The sequence below is a fragment of the Enhydra lutris genome, unplaced genomic scaffold, assembly GCF_002288905.1.
Source record: "Enhydra lutris kenyoni isolate GAN:26980312 unplaced genomic scaffold, ASM228890v2 scaffoldscaffold1, whole genome shotgun sequence".
Taxonomy (NCBI): Eukaryota; Metazoa; Chordata; class Mammalia; order Carnivora; family Mustelidae; genus Enhydra; species Enhydra lutris.
The window spans coordinates 44,962,957-44,987,295 of record NW_019154085.1 but is presented as its reverse complement, the minus strand read 5'-3'; the positions used below and the strand labels follow the sequence as shown (position 1 = coordinate 44,987,295).

General features: G+C 49.4%; 1 protein-coding gene across 2 annotated transcripts; it reads left to right on the top strand.

Annotated features, from left to right (window-relative positions):
* Window positions 1–285: 285 nt before the first annotated feature.
* LOC111161843 (ILK associated serine/threonine phosphatase) lies at window positions 286–23,613 on the top strand. Of its 2 annotated transcripts, XM_022525893.1 has the most exons (12): window positions 286–383; window positions 8,764–8,829; window positions 9,302–9,358; window positions 12,328–12,447; window positions 13,749–13,875; window positions 15,955–16,061; window positions 16,423–16,516; window positions 16,803–16,890; window positions 18,193–18,314; window positions 21,154–21,273; window positions 23,046–23,127; window positions 23,341–23,613. In XM_022525893.1, the coding sequence occupies exons 1-12, from the start codon at window positions 329–331 to the stop codon at window positions 23,482–23,484; spliced, it is 1,182 nt and encodes a 393-aa protein (XP_022381601.1). In that variant the 5' UTR covers window positions 286–328; the 3' UTR covers window positions 23,485–23,613. The 2 variants fall into 2 exon arrangements, with proteins under 2 accessions (XP_022381601.1, XP_022381688.1); XM_022525980.1 differs by lacking the exon at window positions 286–383 and having other exon boundaries at window positions 8,770–8,852.
* Window positions 23,614–24,339: the final 726 nt, after the last annotated feature.

Below are 24,339 nucleotides of genomic sequence, written 5' to 3'. Positions count from 1 at the left end.
ACAGGACGCGCGGCCAAGCGAGGGCAATAAGGGCCGACCCATCCACCTGCAGGGAACGTGGCGGCCGCTACATCGCCTCCGCCCACCCAGGCGAAGACACCCTGCGCGCACGCGCACCGCCCTGCCCGCTCGCGCGCAGGACTCTGGGGCGGCCGGGCCACGCCGCGCGCCGATTGGTGGGGTGTCGGGCCCGCCTTCGGGTGATTGACGGCGCCCGGGCCGCCACCGCCCCGCTGCCGCCGCCGCCGCCGCCGTTGCCGCAGCCGCTGCCGCCGCCCGCGGGCTGCGCGACCGCCACCGCCGCCGCTGCCGCCGCCCAGCCTTGGCCATGGACCTGTTCGGGGACCTGCCGGAGCCCGAGCGCTCACCGCGCCCGGCTGTCGGTAAGCGGGTGGCCGCCCGGCCAGGGAGGGGAGGACAGGCGGCGGCGGCCTGGAGGCCCGCGGCGCCTGAGGCGAGCGGCGGGGCGGAGCGGGGGCGAGCGCGGCCTGCCCGGGGCCCGGCCGGCGGGCCTCCGTCATGTCCGCCGCGCACGGAGGAGGCCGGGCTTGGGAGCGGGCCGCGGGCCGCAGGCCGCCGCGTCCTTTTGTGTGCGGCCCTCACGTGCGGCGGCGGAGGGCGGCCGGCGGGGCCCAGTCCCGCTCCTGAGCCCCGGCGCCCTCGCGCGCGGTCCGGCTCCGCGCCCCGCGGCCTTCCGGTCGCCCCCGCCGCCGTCCCCGCGGGCGGGACGGCGGCGGGGCTGCAGGTGGCTTTGTGCTTACCCCGGCGCCGCGCCGCGGCCCCCGCCGGCGTCATCCTTCGTGTCTGAGGCCCGAGGGGAGGGCTCGTCCTCTGCGGTCTTAACATTTTACTTTTCGCAGTAGTTCTCTCTCGCGTCCGCGGCCCCCAGAGCAGGAGTTCTAGCGCAGGTGCGGGGGTCCGCTGGGCGCCGGGCCTGGGCGGGTGCGTGGAGCCCACGCGCGAGCAGCCTGGGACCAGGCCTTTGTTAGCGCGGTGTGCCCAGTGCACTGCGCTCGCTGCGGGTTTCACTGTGCGGGACTTCCTAGCACTTGCCCACGCTCGATTTCCAGAGGACGCTGCCCCGCAGGCCCGCAGTTCTGAGCCCATCTCGGCGGCAGACGACCTGGAAAAGTTTAAGAGCAAGTTCAGGTTTCTAGGCTCCCCTCCGCCCACGAGATCGGAAAGCCTCCAAGGTAGGGCCCTGGATGTGTGTTGTTCAGTCCCCGGGGGATCTCAACCCGCCCGCTCCTTAGGAGCCTGGAGACCGTGTGTTTGGAAGCCAGTGTTGGACGGAACCAGAGGGGGAACAAGATCCGGCCTTTGCTTTCAAAGAGCTGACGTCTAAATGCAAGTGGTTATAATTAAAACTGGCAAAAGTTAAGGACTGTGGGAAACACCGAGCGCCTGGAGGAGTGTTTGCAGTCTGTCCAGGAAGAGTGGGGAAGGAGGCGGTGCTGGAATTGGGCCTCCGACGATGGGTAGACTTGTGCTGTGCAGAGATTCTAGGCCCGGGAACCGTGTGGTGGGGTTGTTAAGCCCTCTGGATTGCAGGAGCATTGCACGGGGCCTGGATTCTGCTTGTCAGGTGTGAACAGCCTGGCCAGGCTTTTGGGGCCATTATTCCCAGTAATGGTAGTTACTCTATCCCCGCTCACCACTCTGATGGTACAGAAACATTTGAATAATTATCTGTGAGCCATTCACTTTCTAAATTGTTCTAGTTGTGGCTAAAATTGTTTTGCCTGTAGGTGGAAACTCTGGCTTTGTGAACACCATCTTTTTTTTAACCGTGTTGATGGAGTATACCTTCTTTCTCTGAATATGTTTGGGGCAGAGTTTAGATTTGCAGATGTGCCTGTAAGCCTATCATTTAAAGAAGAAAGATCTCCATAACTTTTTACCAGAAATTAATTTGTCTGCTTAGGAGAAGGCACCCTTTATATAATACAAAATCTGACAGCTCCTAACTCTTACAAGTTGGTACTTGGCAGCTTGTCACTGAACACAGTGAGTGGGGAGGGCGTCTCCAGCCCTGCCTGAGATGCCAGGGCAGCAGAGGGACTGCTCAGTGTTTAAAACCCCATTCCCTGGAAAGTGGATTAGTGAACTGCTCCTGGGACGGGCACTGATGCCATCACAGGCCCTGCCGGGCTGAACGTATTTTTAAAAATAGCTTTAAAAACAAAGAAGGCTTGCTTTCTGAATTAGTAGATGATAGGAAGCTGAGCGGGATAAGTACTAGAGTGAGTGACAGAGCTGGGATCCCAGGTTATTTTGACGGACAGTTAGTTAATACCAACAAGATGAGATTTAACAGGTTAAAAAATCATTTGAAGAAGAACAGAATCTGATTTCATGATCTTGTGAAAAAAAAAAAACTGATTTTTGAAAAACTAGTTTAAATGCCATACTTTGTTTCAGAAAGTTGATGATACTGGTTGATAAAATTAAAAATGGATCAAATGAAAGGAAAATAAGGTTGGTTTCATAAAGTGGTTGGAAAGATGAGCAAAACTGCACCATCTTGACCCTCACACATGATGTACAGGTGCTCATGTAGGGAGTACTGAAGACCTTGTCATTTTCACAGTCTCAGAGAGGAGTGGTTTTGGACATGTAATCAAACTGCCTTGAGATCCACTAACTGCCTTCTGTGACTGTTCCCACATCTGTAAAGTAGGACTGCTGCCTCCTACTGTTAGCACATGTGTTACAGAGTACCGGATGCTTGGTGCTACAGAGTTCTGCATGCTCGTTGCTGCACAGTACTACATGCTCGGTGCTACAGAGTACTGCATACTTGTTGCTACAGAGTACTGCATGCTTGGTGCTAGAGTACTCCATGCTTGGTGCTACAGAGTATTACATGCTCAATGCTACAGAGTTCTACAAGCTCGGTGCCACACAGTACTGCATGCTCGGTGCCACATAATACTGCATGCTCGGCGCTACACAATACTACATGCTCGGTGCTTAGCGTACGTGCTGCACATGGTCAATGCTTAATAGATGCTAGTGCTTAGATGTTAGTATATGAGCTGTTAACTTTAACAACTATTTAAAAGGAAAAAATGGGGACGCCTGGGTGGCTCAGTTGGTTAAGCGGCTGCCTTCGGCTCAGGTCATAATTCCAGCGTCTTGGGATTGAGTCCCACATCGGGCTCCTTGCTTGGCGGGGAAGCCTGCTTCTCCCTCTGCCTCTGCCTGCCATTCCGCCTGCCTGTGCTCACTCTTTCGCTCTCTTGCTCTCTCTCACAAATAAATAAAATCTTTAAAAAATAAATAAAAAAATAAAAGGAAAAAATGCACTCTTAACTGGATTTTGTGAGTGTCTAAAGGGAGGAACTTTCATACTGCTCAGATTACATCAAGTGTATTTTGTTCTTTGATTTTTGTTTTAAACATTCCATCTAATGTTCCTGCCTCCAAGCCTCTGGATTTTCATGGTCTGAACAAAAATGTAAAAGGAATGCATTAAATGTTTTCAGATTTTGTGCTAAATGAGTAGTTTTCACGCCAGCATTTATAGATTTGATTGCTGAGGGAATCAAGTTTTTGTATGTTGAGAGGAGTTGACCTAAACGAGGAAGTATGCCCATTTCAGACAGGAATGAAAACTCTCTGCTCTATCACACTCCCTAAAAGTGCTACCTTAATGTCTTTAAGATCAACAGCTTATGCTTGATAAGTTAAAGGTGTCCTTTAAGGTTACTTTGACAGTAAGTTGGTTTCAGTTTTATAGGGTGGTTCTTTCACTTACTTGGTTGCTACACCACCGTACTTTAAAACTGCTGTTCAGCTCTCAGAACTAAGCAATTACTGCAGGGTAGGCCATCTTCAAAATAGTTCTTTCCAAAAAAACCCTGGAGATCTAAATAGAAAAGTTTAAGATACTAGAAAAAAACACTAATTGTAAAATTTCAGGACTAAGCAAGAAAAAACTCCTAAGAAATTAAAATGGATTTAACTATGTAAAAATTAAAGTTTCTGCAGGACAAAATACCACAAAGCAAAAGACAAACAAAATAATTTCGTAGGGGCATCTGAGTGGCTCAGTAGGTTAAGTATCTGCCTTCAGCTCAGGTCGAGATCCCAGGGTCCAGGGATAGAGCCCCACATCGGGCTCCCTGCTCAGCAGGAGTCTATTTATCTTTCTTTTTCTCTCAAATAAGTAAATAATTTTTTAAATCATCTGTAATTTTTTAGTAGCTCTGAGGGATGTGAACCCTCTTCTTCTTTTTTGAGAAAGAGAATGAACAGGGGGGAGGAGCAGAGGGAGAAGCAGACACCCTGCTGAGCAGGAATCCCCAACGGGCTCAATCCCAGGACCCTGATATCATGACCTGAGACGAAGGCAGCTGCTTAGCTGACTGAGCCACCCAGGTAAAGTCTTAAAAAAAAAATAATTTCGTACACATACAAATGATCCCTAATAAATGAAAGGCTCAAACACATCAGTAAGAAAAAGACAGGTAGCCCATTTGAAATTGTCAAAGGCTATATGTATCCTGGAAGTTTATGGAAGAAGAAATGCAAATGACCAGTCAGTTAAAACCAGTGCTTAGCTTCCTAAGTCACTGAGGAAAGGAATAGCAAATCAGTGATGCACCATATTTTCACCCAGCAGATTAAAAATGGGCATCATTGTGGTGAGGATGGAGAGAAGTGGACATTCTCATAAAGTGTGTTGGGGGTAGACATTCCCACCACTTTTTGGAAATAGTTTTGGACATCTGTTAGATTTAAACCATTTATATGCTTTGACCTAGCAGTCTAGCAGATAAGTAGGGATAAATATCTAAAGTTGTTTACCGTGGCATTATTGTCATGTGAGAAACTGGAATCAGCCTGCACGCTCATCAGTAAGGGGACTGGACGAGTGTGTGGCAGTGCCTCCCACGCAGATCAGAACATAGCTGTTGGGAGGAGTAATTAGACCCAGATGTGCTGACCTGGAATGTTCCCGGAGGGCTCACATGAATAAGGGTATACGGAGAATGTTGTGTATAGTATGCTTCTGCGTCTTAAAGAGTAAAATGCATGTACACAAGTGCATCAGTTTAGAAGGTAGAACATACCCACTCAACTGTGGTGGGGAAGGGGAGCTTTTTCTAAAGCCTCTGTGGTATTTGGAGGAGGTACATTGCTTTTGTAGTTGGAATATTCAGGTATAAAGAACTATTTAGGCAAAATATGTGATCTTGTACATAGCAGCCATTAGCCAAAGTGAATATAATCAACCCAAGAGTATTTTTCTCAGCACAGTGTATAACTTTCAGTAGACTTAGCTTCAGAATATGGAGAACTCAAAACAGAACAAAACAAACCTAGATGACATTAACTGTAATGAAAAATGGTCTTCAGTCTTGTTTTATTCTTTATTCGGGTCTTATATTTAGAATTCCGGGGGGCGCCTGGCTAGCTCAGTCGGTAGAGCATGAGACTCTTAGAATTCCGGGGGCCTTCCTCCAAAGTTTTGGGTCCTAGTTACACTTCGTCTAATTATTGCTGACCCAAATACTTTGGATTACTGTTTATCCAAAATAGAATGTTAGGTTCTGGCCATTCAGACATTTCCATTATAGTGTCTATCACCTACAGATATATATTTTTTAAGATTTTATTTTTAGGGGCGCCTGAGTGGCTCAGTGGGTTATAGTCTCTGTCTTTGGCTCAGATCATCATATCAGGGTCCTGGGATCGAGCCCCGCATTGGGCTCTCTGCTCAGCAGGGAGCCTGCTTCCCCCATCCCCGCCCTACCTGCCTCTCTGCCTACTTTTGATCTCTGTCAAATAAATAGATAAAATCTTAAAAAAAAAAAAAAAGATTTTTAAGTAATCTGTACACACAACGTGGGGCTAGAACTCACAATCCCGAGATCAAGAGTTGCATGCTCTACTGACCAAACCAGCCAGGTGCCCCACAGATTTTTATTTATTTATTTATTTTTTAAGAATCCAAATACAAGCATTTCTAAGAGATCCTTTCAGTGATGCAAAAAGTATTCCAGAGATCAAGAACCTTGGGATTATCGTCGTAGGATTGTCAGGGTTCAATGAGATGGTGTGTGGAGGCTGTCTGGCACCTCATAGGGGCATGGATGGAAACCAGGAAGCCGGGATTTGACTGCCCACTCCTCACTGGCTCTCCCTCAGTTTCACCAGATGGCCTCAGTCTCCTCATCAGTACGGAAGTACAGTAACAGTACTCACCTCATGAAGCCGTTGGAAGGAATGAGTGCTTTGGAAACATGTAGAGACCACTGGAATCATGCCCGGCAGGCAGTCAATGTTCATTATTTCTAAGAGCCGTTCTCAGTTGTGACCAATGAAAATGAGACGATCCCGTTGTGTTTAATTGAAATAGCACTTACAGTATTCCAGAATGAGAAAGAAGGAATGGGGAGGTTCATTCATTTAGCATGAGGAGGTGGGCCCCTATCTGGGGACAGTGCTCAGATTGGGGCACTATTCTGAGTGTAGCCAAAGGACAGAGGCCAGGCCGGAAGCCCTATGATGATGAATGCGTGCAGCATCTGAAAATGTCTTCCCTGGGAAGGACAACTTCCCCACTGGACACTGGCAGTGGAAAGACTTGATTGAGGTGGGTGGTTTAATTTGGAAATTAAATCTGACCTGACCCAAGGGTTGGTGGCTGTTCAGGTTGGCCTCCTCCCTGTAATGTTCTCTCTCCCCAAGATGCCCGACTCTCGGGCCCCACTGAAATAGCGTCCTTGCTCTTCATCGTCCCATACGGTTCTGAGTCTGTGCGGAGAATGGGCATTTGATGGTTAGACCCAGCTTGGCTTGGATTCCTCTTGGAAGTGCCCTGCTAGAATATTAGGGCTTCTCGTAGGAGGATTACAGAGTGAGTGAATGGTTGTTCTAAATGCCATTTAATGTCCTTGTGATGCTGCTGTTTGAATACCTCCTATAGAGTGTTTATGTCACTTGTGAGAAGAATGAAAGTATTTGCAGTTACTTAGTCTGTTTGGAATCCTGAGGGAAAACAGTGTAAGTTAATGGAGTAGACATTTACCATTTGATTAGGGTGTAAAGCAGAAGAGTTGCTTTTTGTTAAATCAGGAATTTGTAAGGTATTTAAGATACTTTTGACCTAATAACTCCTGAAGAAATTTCTTTCCTTGGAGTTTCTAAATTTTAAATTAAATTTTTGCTTTTACTTTGTTTTTATTATTTGTTTATTTTTTTAAGTAGGCTGTACGCCCAGTGTGAAGCCCAGCATAGGGCTTGAACTCAGGACCCTGAGATCAAAACCTGAGCTGAGATCAGGAGTCGGATGCTTAACTGACTGAGCCTCACAGGTGCCCCTAAATTTTTGTTTTTAAAAGAGCAGACTTGGGGGCACCTGGGTGGCTCAATCGGTTAAATGTCTGACTCTTGATTTCGCCTCTCAGGTCATGGTCTCAGGGTCGTGAGATTGGCCTGTGTGGGGCTCCACGCTCAGCACTGTCTGCTTGTCCTTCTCCCTCTGTTCCTCCCACTGCTCTGTGCTTGTGCGCTTTCTCTCGCTCTCACATGAGTAAGTAAACAAATAAAATCTTTTTTTTTTAAAAGTAGAATTGCTATCCAGCTCATTTCTACTTAGAGGCAGAGGGTTGATGTAGCTGGGGCTTTTGGAGCATACAGTAGAGCTGGTTTTTAAATGAGGATGTTTCTGTACTTGAACTCAGAGGAATATGAGGTGGGACAAACTTCATAGGATCGGAGTGTGCACGCCTAAATCTTCAGCCCTTTGTTTCTCCCATTTCCTGTGTACCAGTTCCTGTATTTAACAGCTTAAACAGAAATTTTTGGGAAAGCTGGAGAATAAGGAATGGTTAAATTTTATGTGGAAAGGGATAATTGAGTAAAAAACATTTAAGACCAGTCTTCTTGGTGTATAAATCTTCAGGTTTTTAGATTTAAACAATTTCCCTGGCTTGCTTCTGAGTTTAGGTTGGAGTGTCCAAAATTCCTTATTTTTTCTATAGGTAGTAATTAAGTGGGCACTGTGTGGGGATGCCAAGTTCACACAGATTTGCTTCCATCAGCCTTTCACCTCTGAGCTCATTGTTTGAGATTCTAGTGGGTGGGTGCTTCAGAAAGCTGTTGAAATCGGACTTTCTAAGACCATAGATCTTTGGTCAGACAGCAATCCCTCCATCTTTGACCTTTTTCTTTTTTTAAAAAGATTTTATTTATTTATTTGACAGGCAGAGATCACAAGTAGGCAGAGAGGCAGGCAGAGTGGGGGGGGCAGGCACCCCGCTGAGCAGAAAGTCCAATGAGGGCTTGATCCCAGGACCCCGAGATCATGACCTGAGCTGAAGGCAGAGGCGTTAACCCACTGAGCCCCCCAGGTGCCCCTGTCTTTGACCTTTTATCTGGAAGGACCATGTAATTGTTTTCTTGCTCTAGAACCAGTATTTTTCTTCCCAGGATTCATTTTTTTAAAAAGGTTTTTCAATGTTTGGTGCTTACAGGAATGAAATTATTGAGAAAAATACTTGTTTTCCTCAGGATACCCAGTGGCCCTTCAGATGCCCGTTGGGTCATCTTTCGTTGCCTTTATGTTGACTGTAACTGTTGGAAGCAATTGTCTTTGTTAAATAGCTGCTGAGAAAATACTTTGTAGAATTTGGTCCAGTGAGGAGGAGAAGGTTTGAGTTTAATAGCAGACCTCTCAGAAGGTCTCCCCCTCTGAACCCCCCGTCCTGGCCGATGACTGGATGCTGTCTAAGCAGGCGCTCTGTGTTGTAGGCAAAGAAGCTCAGAGGGGACCTCTGCTTTTTGATGACCTCCCTCCGGCCAGCAGTACTGACTCAGGTACAGTCTTCAGGCTCTCCCAGGTGTGTGTCAACGTGTCATCCTGGGGTTGTAGTTGTCTGAATCTTTGTCCCTTTCCCCCATTTTCAACACACAGATGTTTTAGGTGTTGGACTGTCTTAAGTTTTGAATCCATGGCATCAGGTAAGGCAGAAAAATCCGCTAGTTGCTGGCCCTGAGGAACTGCGTAAAAATGTTGAGCAGTTTTCTCTGGTTCATTTGAGTGTTTATTTTACTAGCTGAAATACGGCTTAACTCTTTCCGGCAGATCTTTGTTTCCTTTGAATTGAGAGGACCTTAAAATAAAATAGGTTCGAGACATTACTTACCGAAGTATGAGTTGCCACTGGACTGACACGAAAGGTTTTGAGTTTATTTCAATGACCTGCATAGGTGTCCTGGTGGGATGGGTTCTGAAACTTGAGCCTCACCTGGGTTCTGTGGGCTCACTGAGTGTTCTGCTGTGTTTCAGGGTCCGGGGGACCTTTGCTTTTTGATGATCTCCCACCAGCCAGCAGTGGCGATTCAGGTAAGTGGTTGGGAAGAAGTTTGATGTGTCAATGGGAGTAATACACAAGAATATTATTCTTATGTAAAATGTACTTATTAATAGGTTTTAACAGGGTTTAGGATTATATTAAGTATAGCATAAGCTTTATTAAAATAAAGAATACTGAGGCAGCATCAGGTGGAAGCAAAAAGATTATATACTGCATCACTTTTTGGTGATTATTTTTTACTTGGGGTTCAACCTCTTGCAAATAACTTTAAGAATTAAGAATTTAGTCATTTACTTTGAACTTTGTTATTAACAAAAAACAATTATCTCAAGAGTTTGCCTCTGCCTCTGTCTGTTCCTGACAGACTCAGATATATTCAGCAGAAGTATCTGACATATGAAAGAGTTAAAAACTTTCAATATCCCTGAACCTGTAAATACAGACAGTCTTCTCTTTTATGGTACTTGTATTAAAAAGACTTTGATCTTAAGAAAATGAAATCTGAATGACACTGGTTTAGTGACTGGTACAGACCACATGCAGGAATTTCTTGAAATTCAAGACCTTAGTTGATTATTTTCAGTCAGTCTTTACAGTTCTCAAGAATCTCTTTATTGAGCTGAGTTCATTTTTGTCAAGCCTGTTAACATTGGTTGCACCCGCTCCTATAAATATGTTTTCCTCTTTACATCCCAGTTAGGGAGAGGGAAGAACAGAGCAGATTCCTGTTGCTTGTCACCATGATGAATCTGTTATTCCGTGTACTCACTGAGCTCTTCTCACAGGGAATTCCCCCAGGTGGGGGCAGGGCCGGGGGCACGGGCCCTGCAGTGGGGGATGCAGGCTGTCTGGTTTCATATGCAGTTATCTTCTGGTGTAAGAACCTTCCTTATGTCATCAAGTGGAACACTTGCTGCTTTTTAAGTAGACTTTTTTGCGTTATTAATTCATTACATAAAAATCAGGATTAATCTAGAATGTATGGATTAAATTAGTATAGTTTCTGTATTTAGAAAAAGTTATTATAATCATCTTACACAAGAATTCTCAGGTTTTCAGGCTTGTGGGCCCATGCTAAAATTGTACAGCAGTCTCACACAAGCCCAAGATCTTCCCAATAAAGACAGTATTCTTTTTTCTTTTTCTTTTTCTTTTTTTTTTTAAGATTTTTATTTATTTATTTGACAGAGATCACAAGCAGGCAGAGAGGCAGGCAGAGAGAGGCGGGGGAAACAGGCTCCCCGCTGAGCAGAGATCCCAATTTGGGGCTATATCCCAGAACCCTGAGATCATGGCCTGAACTGAAGGCAGAGGCCTTAACCCACCGAGCCACCCAGGCACCCCAGTATTCTTTTTTCTTAAGATTCTATTTATTTGGGAGACAGAGCATACAGGAGCAGAGGGAAGAGCAGAGGGGAGAAGCAGGCAGGGCTCAATCCCAGGATGCTGGGATCACGACCTGAGCCAAAGGCAGGCACTTAAATGACTGAGCCACCCAGGTGCCCTAAACAGTATTCTTATAATGAAAGTTAATATGTGCCAACAGGGTTCTTAACAGATTTAATAAAAGAAAGAAATTTACTGTAGCTATGTCTTAGTTCTTCATAGGGCAAAAGTTAGTCAACTAGTAACAGTTTAGAAGATTTTAGCACCATTAGTAACAAGCTTGATTTTTTCGGATATAGAATCTAACCTTGCATCCAATGTATTGGGTTTTTTGAGAAGACATTGTCACATTTACAAAAATCAGCTACATTTTGGCCATAAAGTAAGCCCCAATAAAGAACTGATTTCATATACAGACCATATTCTCTGACTTCACTGTGATTCAGTCAGGAGTCAACAGCAAAACTGTAAAAATGTCTCTGTTTTGCAAGTTAAAAGAGAGGAAGATTGTTGTCCGTCCACACTGGGAAGGCTGGAGCAAGCAGTAAGTGACAGCAGGCTACCAGACAGACCTCTGGGGCAAGTGTGTTGGAAACATTCGTGCAATCTTCTCCATCAGTATGCCTCATTATGTGGGACAGGACGCATGTGTTAGGTTCTTAGGTTCTGCTGTTGGAGACGTCCATCCTTTTGCAAGTAATTGACTCTTCTTGAGGGCAGGGACATTTTCTTCCCTTTTTCTAAAGTGCCCAAAAATGTCTAGCACATGGTAATTGAGTAACAGTTGCCTGCTTTCATACTGAGATGCGGAGAATATAGAGAGCCCTTATTAGGACCATGGCTGCCGTTCATGGGATACGCGGCGAACCAGGCTCCATGATAAATGCTTTACATACCTCGTCCCCATCGGTTTTAAAGCCACCTTCCAAGATGACAGTATTCTCCCTGGGTCACAGATGAAGAAACTGAGGCTGGAAGGTGGAGTAGCTTGCCCAGAGGCACACCTCCGTGAGTGGCAGGACTGGGACTTGAAACGAAACTTTTCTCCTCCCAAAACGGGCTCGCACTGCGGGCGCTCTCAGCGTTGGCTTTGAGCAAGGTTCATCCCTCCACACCCATGAAGGCCTCCACAGTCCTGTTTTGCCTTTCATGATACTAGCAATTCCTGAAGCCGGACGTTTGCCTCCTGTTAACCCCCTTCTGGCACTTACTACTTTTTTGACTTGCTGAGGGTGTGTCACTTGGCAGATTTTGGGAACTTCCCTCTTGATAAGTAAGAGCCTGAGGTCTAAGACGTGTGGGTGCCATAGCCCCAGGCCATGGGCTCTGGGTTTACCACTGAGAACCCTCCATGACCAGTCCGCTCACAGTGGGTCTCAGCAAGACCTGGGTCTTGACATGTGCTTCCCCCGTTGGTGCTCCAGGCACGCTGCCCCGCCCCCAAGGTAGCAGCCAGGAGCCCTACGCCTGCCTCTCTGCCCAGGCTCCTACACTGTGTCACTGTGTCATGTTGTCTCTCAGGGGGTGGGGAAGGGAGGGTTGTGGCCTGGCTGCTGGGGACTTTCCTGCCCACCTATAGCTATGTCTCTCTCTGGCTTTTCCTTGTGTCCAGGTCCTCTCGACACTGCAATGTCCCAGATGGTAAAGAGCGAAGAGAAAGGAGCAAAGAGAAAAGCCCCCGAAGGAGAGAGGAATGGCAGTGAAGAGCTTGTGGAAAAGAAAGTTTGTAAAGGTTTTCACACAGCTTGAAAACAAATGTATTAGCCTTCCTATTTTAAAACAACCCAGAGCAAAACCGAGTTCCGCTTTCCCATTTATGGTGCTTCCTTTTTGTGTCTATACTTAAGAAGCCAGTAGGGTTCCCTCTTTGCAGACAGACCTCCCACGTTTACTTTTGCCTCTGCTGCTTTCCCCGTTCGTGTGTGACCCTCCCTTTGGTCAGACATGAAACCCGCATTTGTTCAAGGGTGGAAACACCAGGTGGACTTGACTTTACCTTCTCTAGAGAACAGTTGGCTTACTGACCACTGCCTTCTCCCTGACCCCTGTCTTTGCTCCCAGCCTGCTGATGAGTGCCCCGAGGTCGGTGATGAGCTTAGTAGGCAGCATCCCAGGAGAGAGCCTGAGGCTGGAGAAAGCAGTTGGAATTCATGCTCAGCTTTGTGACTTGTCAGAGTAGAGAAGTGAGAGGTTCCGTCAGAGAGAGGTGGCTGTGGGTGCTCGAGCCCGGTAGCAGCAGAGTTCATCCCCTGCCCCGGAGATGCCGGGCGGAAGCCGCCGGCACGCGGGCCTGGCAGCTGTGCGAGAGACTGTCTAGTGTGCGTAAGGACAGGGCCTTGAGCGAGCTTGTGGCTGCCTTAGCCGCAAAGGCATGGTGCCTGCCAACAACGGCTCTGCAAAAAGTGTTCACTTTAATATTTACGGGGCCCTACAGTGTCCGCAAACGGGCTTCTCCCAGCCTCGCCATCAAATAGAGATGGGCTGCCGTGCCTCCGCTGGGCTCTTTCCTCCTCCTCGTCCTCAGGTAGAGGAGAAGCAGCCGTCTTAGCATTTGGGCAAGTTCTTCACCAGTCTCAGGCGTGGAAATCGGTGTTTTCAGATATCCCACAGGGCATTTGGGATAAACTCTGCTTACTGGCATTTCCCTAAACTTGGAATTTTCTGCCCTCATTAATTCCTGACATGACTAGATTTCTACGTAATTCCTTGCCGCAGTTCAGGATGACCACACCTTCCTTGCTCTGGTACTAAGGTCTGACACCCTTAGCTGGAGCCGTTGATACTAACATGCCATTGTCTGCCTGCTGTTCACAGCAGAGCCCTTGCAAGACTGTCCTCGTCCTGCGTTGGTCTGGTTGCAGTTACAGGCGTGCAGCTGGGGACACAGATGGCTTGAGAGTATAGCTGCTCTGTGTGCACAGCTAGGATGTCACTGAGTAAAACAGCCAGAGTTCCCTCTCACTTGCTCTGGGACTAGGGCTTCTGGAGGGAAGAGCACAGTTTTGTATTGGCTTTTTGTTTTCCCTTCCTCAGCCTCCTCAGTGATATTCAGTTTGAAAGGCTATGTGGCCGAGCGGAAGGGCGAGCGGGAGGAGATGCAGGACGCCCATGTCATCCTGAACGACATCACAGAGGAGTGTAGGCCCCCGTCATCCCTCATGTGAGTGTCCATGCTCCAATAGGCCTGGGGGGCACAGAGGTCTCTGTCTGATGGGGGTTTGGACTGTGTTCAATTTCTATTTACTGGAAAGAATGGCTTGTCGCCGGGACTGCTTGGTTTGGGGTCAGTGGTTCTCAGCTGGGGTTGGTTTCGCACAGTACTGACATTTTTGGGTGTCACATGGAGAGCTGTGTGACCGGTATCTGGTGGCAGGGGGGCAGTGGGATGCTGCCGAACAGCCCACAGTGCACAGGACAGCCCTGCAGCAGAGAATCGTCCAGCCCCAAGTATTATTCCTACAGAAGTGAAAGGGAAAGGAGCCTCCATGTTGTGGGTCTTTGGGGTGTGGCCTCTTCCTCAGTATCTAAAGAGCTTCCAGCAGAGAGACTCTGACTCTCTGAGCCAGGAGGCAGAGTGGGAAGCTGCTAATCACAGCGCATACGGGAACTAAGGAGAGCTAACGTAATGGGGCCCAAAAAGAGAACAAAAAACAGAAATGGCATCTGGGAGAAGAAAAACAGGGAGCATTTTCCTGCTCCTTTGGATAAGTTCTTAGGCATGGAGGAAAACCATCAGAAGGTGGGACATCAGGGTGTGTCCTATCAAGTTAAATGAATATTTATGATACAATTGGTTACATAGTCTGCGCCCCACCAGGTTTCCATCATCATATCATCTGTGTGTTATATTTACTGACACCAGTTGGTCCTTAACGGGCAGTGTGCCAGAGCCATGGCTGCTGGTGGCTTTTGTCTGGGCAAGGAAGTGAGGTCCCTGCAAGGCATCCGCTCATGGGCCAAGGTGACCGTATGTGTACATCCGCTCACAGTTGTCCAGCCGCCCTTGCTCACCTGGAGTGTGCTTGGAGTTAACTTCTGCAGCTAGGAAAGGGACTTGGAGAGCCCCAGGGGAGTGGACCTCACTGGGATCACCAAACATTATTGAGCAAGTACCATGCCTAAGAGAAGGGTTCAGGGTTAAGAACCCGATGAAGTTGTGTTTTCATGGCCCAGGATGCCTCCATTGAAAAGGAACTCAGAACATGTTTAAAAAGGCAGTTTTGCACGGTAAATGCCATTTCTCATAGGTGTTTTCATTCTTCCTTCTCAAAACAGTTCAGGTCACTAATGGCATTTGTTCCATATATGCATGTTTTCTGGCAAAATTTGGAAGAGGAATAGGGATAGGATAAGAGCGGTAAGATGGGCCTCAAGAATTAGATGTTGGATCAGTCTGAGCAGTAATTCTGGAATTACCTACCCTCTGTTCTCTTAGGTGTTTCTCATTGTCTTGGATTAGAAACTGTTTTATCGAGTGTGTTAGCGTTTCAAACTAAATCTGATTTAAATAGAAAAAAGTTTATTCTTCAGTGAAAGATCGGTTAAGAGAGCTTGATATTTAAAAAAAAAAATGTGAGTCTTCCAACTCTTTTTTTTATTATTTTTAAGTAATTTCTGTCCCCAGTGTCAGGCACAAGCCCACAACTGTGAGATCAAAGAGTCGTACACTCTTCGGACTGAGCCAGCCAGGCACCCTAATTTTCATGGTGTTTTAAATTAAAAGTTGAAAACTTGGGGCTCCTGGCTGGCTCATTTGGTGGAGTGTGCGACTCTGGGTCTCAGGGTTGTGAGTTTGAGCCCCATTAAATCAATAAACTAAAAAAAAAAAAAGAAAATACCATCAAAATTATTTCAACATTTGTCTCCATTAGTGCTGTGTCCTTTTTAGTCACTTGGGACAGTGTGGTGTCTTACCAGGGGACATCCTCTGTCTTGTGAATGCTGACTGTTTGAGATAAGATTTAGAGGGCTTGGGGCACTTGGGTGGCTCAGTCATTAAACATCTGCCTTCAGCTCAGGTTGTGATCTCAGGGTCCTGGGATCGAGCCCCATGTCGGGCTTCCTGCTCAGCAGGGAGCCTGCTTCTCCCTCTGCCTCTGCCCCTTCCCCTGCTCCTGCACACATGCACTCTTCTCTTATAAATAAATAAAATGTTAAAAACAAAAAAAAACATTTAGCGCCTTAGTGGTGAGGAGCAGTCTTTGTGAAAATCTCAGTAACCATCAGTTCGTTCTTCCAGTACCCGGGTTTCATATTTTGCTGTTTTTGATGGACATGGAGGAATTCGAGCCTCAAAATTTGCTGCACAGAATTTGCATCAGAACTTAATCCGGAAGTTTCCTAAAGGTGGGACTGAAAACTGGATTGGTTTGGGTCCCTCTTGGTGTGTGTTTGTGTAAATCAGGAAGATTGGGGGCGTTGGAGAGTTCTTAGTGGCTCTTTGAAGGCGGGGCCAGGGGCACGTGGGCTCTGAGGTGAGCAGGTGGTGGCCGCAGAGGGTGTCTGACTGATGGCACCTTGCACGGAGAGTTTGTGTGTGGGTGTATATCTTGCCTTCACACTCAGGAGATGGTAGACCAAATTCAAATGACCCTGTCTCAGAGGTGGGGAAGCGGAGATGTTCTTGGTCACAGTACAAAAGCAAAACGGCAGCAGGAGGAGAATTTCTTCTTCCTGAGAGTTTGTCATCTTGTTCGTTCTGTAATAGGAGATGTAATCAGTGTAGAGAAAACCGTGAAGAGATGCCTTTTGGACACTTTTAAGCATACTGATGAAGAGTTCCTTAAACAAGCTTCAAGCCAGTAAGTGTGACCACGTAAAGATGTGTGATTGGGGTATGCTTGTGGGTGGTTTTCCTTAAACACGGTTTAGGTCTTCTGATAGCTAAGTATTGGTGCTCACTGTCTGAAAAATCCCTCACACTGAGTAAGCTCTTGTAACTCCTGACTGACCCTGAAACAGTAAAAAAGAGTTATCCAGCAGCTTCCATGTTGAAGTGTAAAAGACACTGACCAGTCAGCTCTGAAGTGCATCTCCAAGCTGCTAGCCTGTTGGAGGTGGCTGTACCTATGACGTGTGTCCCTACAGGAAGCCTGCCTGGAAGGACGGCTCCACTGCCACGTGCGTTCTGGCCGTAGACAACATTCTGTACATCGCCAACCTTGGAGATAGCCGGGTACGTGGCTAGCCGGGTGTCCTGTGCCATGGGCAGCCCCTCGGCCAGCGCATGTGTGGCGGGATGGATGTGCTGGCTGGAGAGAAGTCTGTCCTGCTGTGGGGCTGCTGCGGGGGTCCTTGCAGACTCCACAGTGGTGGGGTGGGGAACAGCAGCCACGCTTTAGGCACACGCCCCGCACAGCATGCTTGCACTCTGTCTCTGTGGTGCTGTGGGCCAGCGGCGTGCCAGTCCCTTAAATATTTCCCAGCTGTGTTTCTCTGACCTCAGATAGTAACCCTTGCCTTCCCAAATCATTGTGATTTCAGGAAAAGTCAAAATTAGTTAGATAAGTGCTAGGTGATATGCCATTTGTCCAGAGCCTTGGCCACTTGGAAGAAAAGAAAACTCAGTTGTTTCCCACTGTGACACCCGTATGTCAGCCCCAGTTGTGGGGAGTGACTTGAGGCTGGAGGGCAACACCCTGCAGCCAGGCTCCCACTGCCTGGCCCCCCTTCAGAACCTGACAGTCATTTCCTTGGCCCTTTGTGGCAAGCCTGGTACTCCATCAGTAGCCACGGGGACAGAGTGACCCTTCCCACTCCGGCGGCGTCTGCTGACCTGACCCACCCCGTCCCCTGGAATGACTGGTACATAAATGCCAGGCACTGGGGGTGCAGCAGCAAACCTCACAGGCAGTCCCTGTGTGAGCTGGGCTTATATTCTGGTGATTTTCTAGTAAATGGTCCCAGTGCATATGTTGTGTTTAGGCTAAACAAGAAGTAACATGTAAAATCAGCAAAAAAAAAAAAAAAAAAAAAAAGACTTTGGAGTCAGATCCACATTGCTGTGCTGGCTGTGTTCCTGGCTCTGCTCCGTGACTATAGGAATGATACCTATTCTCTCGGCCTCATCGTCCTCCTCTATAGGACTAGGGTTTTCCCAGAAGTCACCAAGTGGGGCAGACGTGGCCGTGGAGCACACGGAGGCACATGTGGTCACCCCCTCCCCAGCTCTGCCTCCCGTGGATTCACGGACCAGTTCCACCTGGAGAGGCTTTGATCCTCAGCAGGTGCCTCCCTTCTGTGTCACAGGCGAGAAGACAGCCCATGGAAGGGGCGTGGTGCTCGGCTGGCTGGGCTGGGACCCGACTTGAGATACTGGTCAGGGCTTCTCTCCCTGGCTGCTGGGATGCTCCTTGGCTGCTTAAGCCTCTGAAGTCCTGTTTGTCAGTAGGAGATGGACTCTGAAACTCGGCTCTTAAGCTTTGTCTTTCCCTGGTAACTTTAAGTTTCCTGACTGTCATCATCTCTACGTTCCCAGGCAATCCTGTGTCGTTTTAATGAGGAGAGTCAAAAGCATGCAGCCTTAAGCCTCAGCAAGGAGCATAATCCCACACAGTACGAAGAACGGATGAGAATACAGAAGGCTGGAGGAAACGTCAGGTGACGGGCACTGGCGGGTGGTCCCGGGGGGAGGGCTGTACTCTGTGGGAGTGGCCAGGGACTTCCAAGGGTAGAACCCTCCATGTGACATTGTCTACAGTGAGATGAGGCTGTCCGAGGTCTAACCTGGGGAAGCAGGTGAATGGATGTTGCATGATTTCACATTATGTCCAACTGGGAGCAAAAGAGGGTACCGGAAACATGGCTCCCTGTGTTCACAGAAGAGGAGGCCTGCCTCAAATTCAAATTCTCCATCTGTAGTGTTTTCTCTGTGCCTAGGGACTTTCATAAATGGTATCATTTGTCACACCTGAATAAGCTACAGTTTTAGGGGAATTCTCCAGAGAGGCAATCTGAAGGGGTGAGGACAGTGGGTGTTTGTAGCACGTGCTGAGCATCTCCGGGCTTCCCGGATGGACGGCCCCAACCGGCCGGCTCTGTCCACAGCTCCATTTCACCTCTCCCCGTCTCTGACCACCACATGCTTGCCCTGGCTTAGATCTGTGTCTCCGAGGTAGCTGGCGGAGGTTGGTGTCTTCCCTGAACCGCGGGAAAATTCCACTTCAAGGACACTGTGCTAGGAGTCTGGCCAGAACATCCCCTGGTTCATTTTACAGTTTGACCATGAGGATGTTCTGTTCTGTTGGGACAAGAGACCAGTAAGGCACCCCGGTAAGACAGTAGTTGCTTGTCTTTGGAAGGGCAGTTCTTCCCCTGTTGTCCGTTGTGACTGCCCTAGCCTAGTGCTGGCTGGTTCAGGGCTCTCTGGGGGGCAGTCAGAGCTCTTAGACTTTGTCCAGAAGTTTCTTAGAACCTTAAAATTCTGCTTTCGCCTGACCTCCGTGGAGAGATTTTGACATTGACAGTCCTATGGCTGGCAGTTACTTTGTCTCCCGGTCTGTACAGAATCAAGAGCAGGTTTGGGTGCCTTAGAGATGTGCTTAGACAGCATGGCTTCAGGTGGGCCCCTCATGGCCAGGAGGGGAGGGAGGTTCTGAGCAGCAGTGTTGAGCTCTGGTTCGTCCCTCCCCAGAGGCCAGGACTGGCCAGCTGGGTCTTTTCCACCACACCCTCCCACTTGTATTTTTAAAACATTCGTTTGAAAGTTTTTTGGAAAAAAATTTAAAATAATAGAACAGTTCATTACCAACTGCCTAGAATCACTAGTTAACGTTCTGCCCTATATGCTTTGTGTGCGTATGTGAGGCCAGCCCATGTGAAGGTTGGACACCACCCCGCAGGAAAGAGGGACTGCGGTGGCTGGCTTCTCTCCTGCCTTGTCTAGATCCCTGTTCCCTAGTTTGAACCCAGCGTCATCTGATCTGCGCTCAGCTTACCTCAGCCTCCCACTTCTTGTGGCATGGTGGGCCGGCTGGGGAGGTGGCAGTCATGCGGGGTCACCGGTGTCCCATTTGCCTGCATTCTTTCATGGGTCATTGAAGTGACTTGTGTTGCATTTCCTTTCTGCTGAGAGCCAGGCCTGAAGGACTCAGCGCGGTCAGCTGGTGCAGTCGTGCTCTGAAGTACAGACGGCTGGTTTCTGGGTCCACGGTTCCCTGGGCTCCCGCTCTCCCCTGTCCCTCCAGCAGGGTGGGGAGCATGAGGCCCGCTCGGATGGGACTCTGCCCTGGAAGCAGGAAGGCAAGCAGCAGCTTCTGTAGTGTGGCTCAGGGTTGCTCTGTGTTTTCTCTCTGGGCTTGGCGGCACGAACAGGTCCTTGGGACCTGCCACTTAGTCTTGGTAAAACAAGCCAGCTTGGTGACTCGCGTGGGGGTTCCACAACTGGTGCCTTATCACTTGGTCACTGAAGAAGCCCTCCGGATTCTCACGGTGTTTGTGCCCAGTGCTGCTTCTGCCCTGCTGCTGTACCTTTGGCCACTCTCACTGTTCAGGGATCGTGCTCGAGAAGAGTGCTCAGCTGCCCATAGGTGCCAGCAGGTCTGTGGTGACAGCTGGGCCCACAGGGACTTTGTAGCTGCAGTGATGTGCCGGCAGGTACACGGCAGCCCAGGCCAGTGGGGCGTTCCTGGCCGTGCGCACTCATCTGCCTCGCCTTCCAGAGCTCTTGTCCGTGGGAGAACCCCCACAGACCTCCACGTACAGTGCTGGGGTTTACTGGGCGCTCCCGTGCCTCATTGTTTGCCTTCTCCTCCGGGTGCACACGATGGTCTGGGGGCCTGCGAGCTTGCTGCTGCCAGAGGCCCCACCAGAATGGTTCCCGGGGTCCCCGAGCCGGGCTCTTTGCCCCGGTCCTAGAACTCTGATGACAGGCACCCCGTTTAGAGGGCGCCCTCCAATCTCTGGATGCCTCATTTAGAAATAGAATGGGTGAAAGTGGAACATTGTGCAGAATGCTATAGTTAATCCAGTTTAAATTCTGTACGTAGCTCATGTGAAGAAAACCTTTCTCAGAACCTGGAACTCGTCACTTTCAGGTGTTTTCCAAGTCCGATTAGGTGTAAATGCACAAAAATCCTCCTATTCCAGCTGCTCTTAGTTCTGGCTGCGTGCTCAAATTACCTGAAGGAGCTTTGGGATAAAAACACAACAGAAAAACAAAGCCAGGTCCCAACCCAGTGCCATCAAGTCCAGCTGGGCTGCGGGCAGGACAGGTTGGGCTGTGGGCTGTTCTGTCAGGGTGCCGCCGGGCTGAGGCGCCAGACCCGCGGAGATTCGGCCTGGACCGTGTAGATACATCTGTATGGAGGCTGAGAGACACAGTGCTGGTTAAAAACACGGACCCCGCAGGCTCCATCTTTCCTTCTGCTTAGACGATGCGCTGGAAAGTCCATGCACCCGTGATCTGTCAGATGGAGTCTTTGTGTTTCCCTCCTCTCAGGGACGGTCGTGTCCTGGGTGTGCTGGAGGTGTCCCGCTCCATCGGGGATGGACAGTACAAGCGCTGCGGGGTCACTTCTGTGCCGGACATCAGACGCTGCCAGCTGACCCCCAATGACAGGTAACAGTAGCACAGCAAAGGCACGGGGCCTGGGCATGGGCTCTTGGGTCTCTTCTTGAACTTGGAGCAGGTGGGGACGGGTCTGGCAGGTGAGGGTGGACAGACTGTCATTTCTGCTCTTGTGGGCCCCCCAGTCTGGTCTGCGAGCATACATGCGAGTGAGTGATTCCGGCACTGCAATGTCTGGGGAGTGTGGGGTGCTATGGGAGATGTGGGGCGCATCCCAGTTGGAGGAAGGAGAAGGGCTCTCCGGCAGAGGGAAGACCCGCAGAGCCCTTACAGGAGGACGGTGGGACACATGGCCGGGCAGATGCCAATCATGGAGAGTGATGGAGGAACTATAGCAAGGTGCTCTGGGAACGGGTTGGGAAGGGTCCCGAGTCCCGTGTGTGCTTGCTGGAGAACCAGGGGTGGTACTGAAGCAGAGCTGGGCTAGGTGGAGAATGAGGGGGCCGTGCCCAGCTGCCTGCGGAGATGGTATCCTGCCCATCCACAGCCAGGGGAAGCCCTCGGCGAGGAGCCCTGCTGGCCCTGCTCCCTGTGCCATGTGAGGGAGCCTCCCCATGGCCCTGCCTACCCGGCCTCTCCTGGTTTCCACTCTTGTCTCCACCTGTGTGGTGGCTGCTGTGCTCTTATCAACCTTAGGGCCTTGGGACACTTCCACCAGCCCCTCTGATTCTCTGAACCGTGCCCCAGGCCCCTGTTGTATGCACTGTGCTAGCACCGTTGCTCTGGGTTATAGTCCTGGGTTTGTGGGACAGGTCGCTCAGCGTCTGTCAGCGAACTGGAGGGGGTGGGAGCGTGCCCTGGGCTCTAGGCACACCGTGTGATCTGTAAGTTCTTTGGGATGTGTACCCCATCAGAGGAGGAAGACCAGGACCTGGGTTAGATGCGCAAAGAATGAGGATTCTGCTTCTGCGCTGTGGGGAAGCTCACATCATTCCTCCGTTGTTCAAGGAGCTCCTGTGGGAGTCCCAGGGAGGGGCTCTGAAGGGAGCTCATCCTGGTTCAGACAGTGGAGATAGCTGAGTGTTCTTGCTGGGGTCCTGGACTCTCACAGAGCATTCACGACGCCCTTCTGTGTAGGTCTACACTGTCGTGTGGTGATAGAAAGTCAGCGTGTATTTGCCATAACACATGATGTTTTTTACTCCACGATTTTCCATAAATTCATTTAAGAAAGTGCAACACCTGGTGTTTGGGTTAATCCATAATCATATTATTGGTGATCAGGAGGGTAGTCTCAATTCTGATGGATAATACCCCAGTTGTATTTTTTTTTCTTAAGTAGGTTCCTCTCCTAACATGGAGCCCAACATGGGACTTGAACTCAACGACCCTGAGATCAAGACCTGAGCTGAGATGGAGTCGGACGCTCAATTGACTGAGCCACTCAGGCACCTGTTTTGTGGTTTTTTGGTTTTTGTTTTTTCCCTAGCTGTAAATATTTTTAAGTGGTTTCAACTTCCGTGTCATAAAAGTTAAATTTTTTTTTTTTAATTTCTGGCTCGGTCACTGGCATGATTGTAGCTCAGGTCGTGATCTCGGGTCATGGGATTGAGCCCTACATGGGGCTCTGCTGAGCATGGAGTCTGCTGAGAGTCTCCCCCTCTCCCACTCCTGCTCCTACTCGCACGTCACTCTCGCTCGCTCACTCAAAAAAGCAAATGCCTTAGCCTTTGAGTAGCTGGACACGTATTTATTTTACCTCCACTGTCAAGCTATTTTGTAGTTTGCTGCCACAGCCCATTTCTGCTTCCTCCATGTTTTAGGTTCATTCTGTTGGCCTGTGATGGCCTCTTCAAGGTCTTCACGCCGGAAGAAGCGGTGAACTTCATCCTGTCCTGCTTGGAGGTGAGAGAGCTCCCCAGCGAGTGGGAGCTGTGGGAGCTGCACTGGGGGTGTGGAGACGAAGGTGTCCCCTGGGGCACTTGGCCACCGTGAGCTCCCCTGCAGGGACCCAGTACCTGCCCCGATGGCAGCTGGGGAGCAGCGCCTCCTCATGGAGAGGCCCTGGGGGGGTGACAGGGATCCCCACTCAGTGGTGCCCCCTCTCCTGCCCGCTAGGATGAGAAGATCCAGAGCCGGGAAGGGAAGCCCACCGTGGACGCCCGCTACGAAGCTGCCTGCAACCGGCTGGCCAGCAAAGCAGTGCAGCGGGGCTCGGCGGACAACGTCACCGTGATGGTGGTGCGGATAGGGTCCCCGTGAGGGCTGGCGGGGTTGGGCGGCATGGCGGTGACCTTGCAGGTTCATCGTGTGTGTGTGCACATTCCGTGTGTCTCGTGTACTCCTGTGGGACTCCCGTGGTTGTAAATAAAGGTTTTTTTTTTTTTTTTTTTTTTTTTTTAGTGTTTTATTTTATTACATTTTGAGCAATTCTTGACCCTTCAAGTGTTGTGTTTGCTTTTGGATACACTCTGGGTCTTTCCTTATTAAACTGTCGTCGGCTTCTTGGATTGGCCCATGATAGTGACCCACTAGCTGCTCAGTGTGCCACGTTTCATAGTTGCTAGCACCTTCCCTGTGTTCTCTTGCCCTTGAAATGATCCTGGCTGGGGAAGTGACATTTACAGAAGGAGAGGGAGGTAGGAACCCACCTAGACAGGCTGTCAGAGGTTTACAGGCTGTAAACCTCACGGGGCAGGATGCAAGGCTTTGCTGTGGGGAAGATCGGGTGGGAAGTTACTGCTTTCCAGAGTGGTGTGCCTCACAGGCCCTCCCAGAATGGCATGGAGTTTGGCTTCTTTTTGATTCCATTGGTAATAGATGCGGAGGGGCCCCAACACCGTCGAGCGCCGGTTTCCTGGGACGTGCGTCTGGACGCCCGGGGTGGGGAGTGGGCAGTGTCCTGCCTTGAGTGGTCAGGCTGCCATTTGGATCGGCCCCTGAAGTCCAGCTTCCGCTTTGAGGAAGGTATGTGCGTCCGCTGGGCCCCGCGCTGGGCTGAGGTTGGGCTTCGTGGAGACACTTGAAAGGGATCCTTATGGTAAAAATGTTAACAAATGCTTATTAACTAGCCCGTTCATAAGAATAAAGTGCTTCTCGAGTCCTTGTGTGAAACAG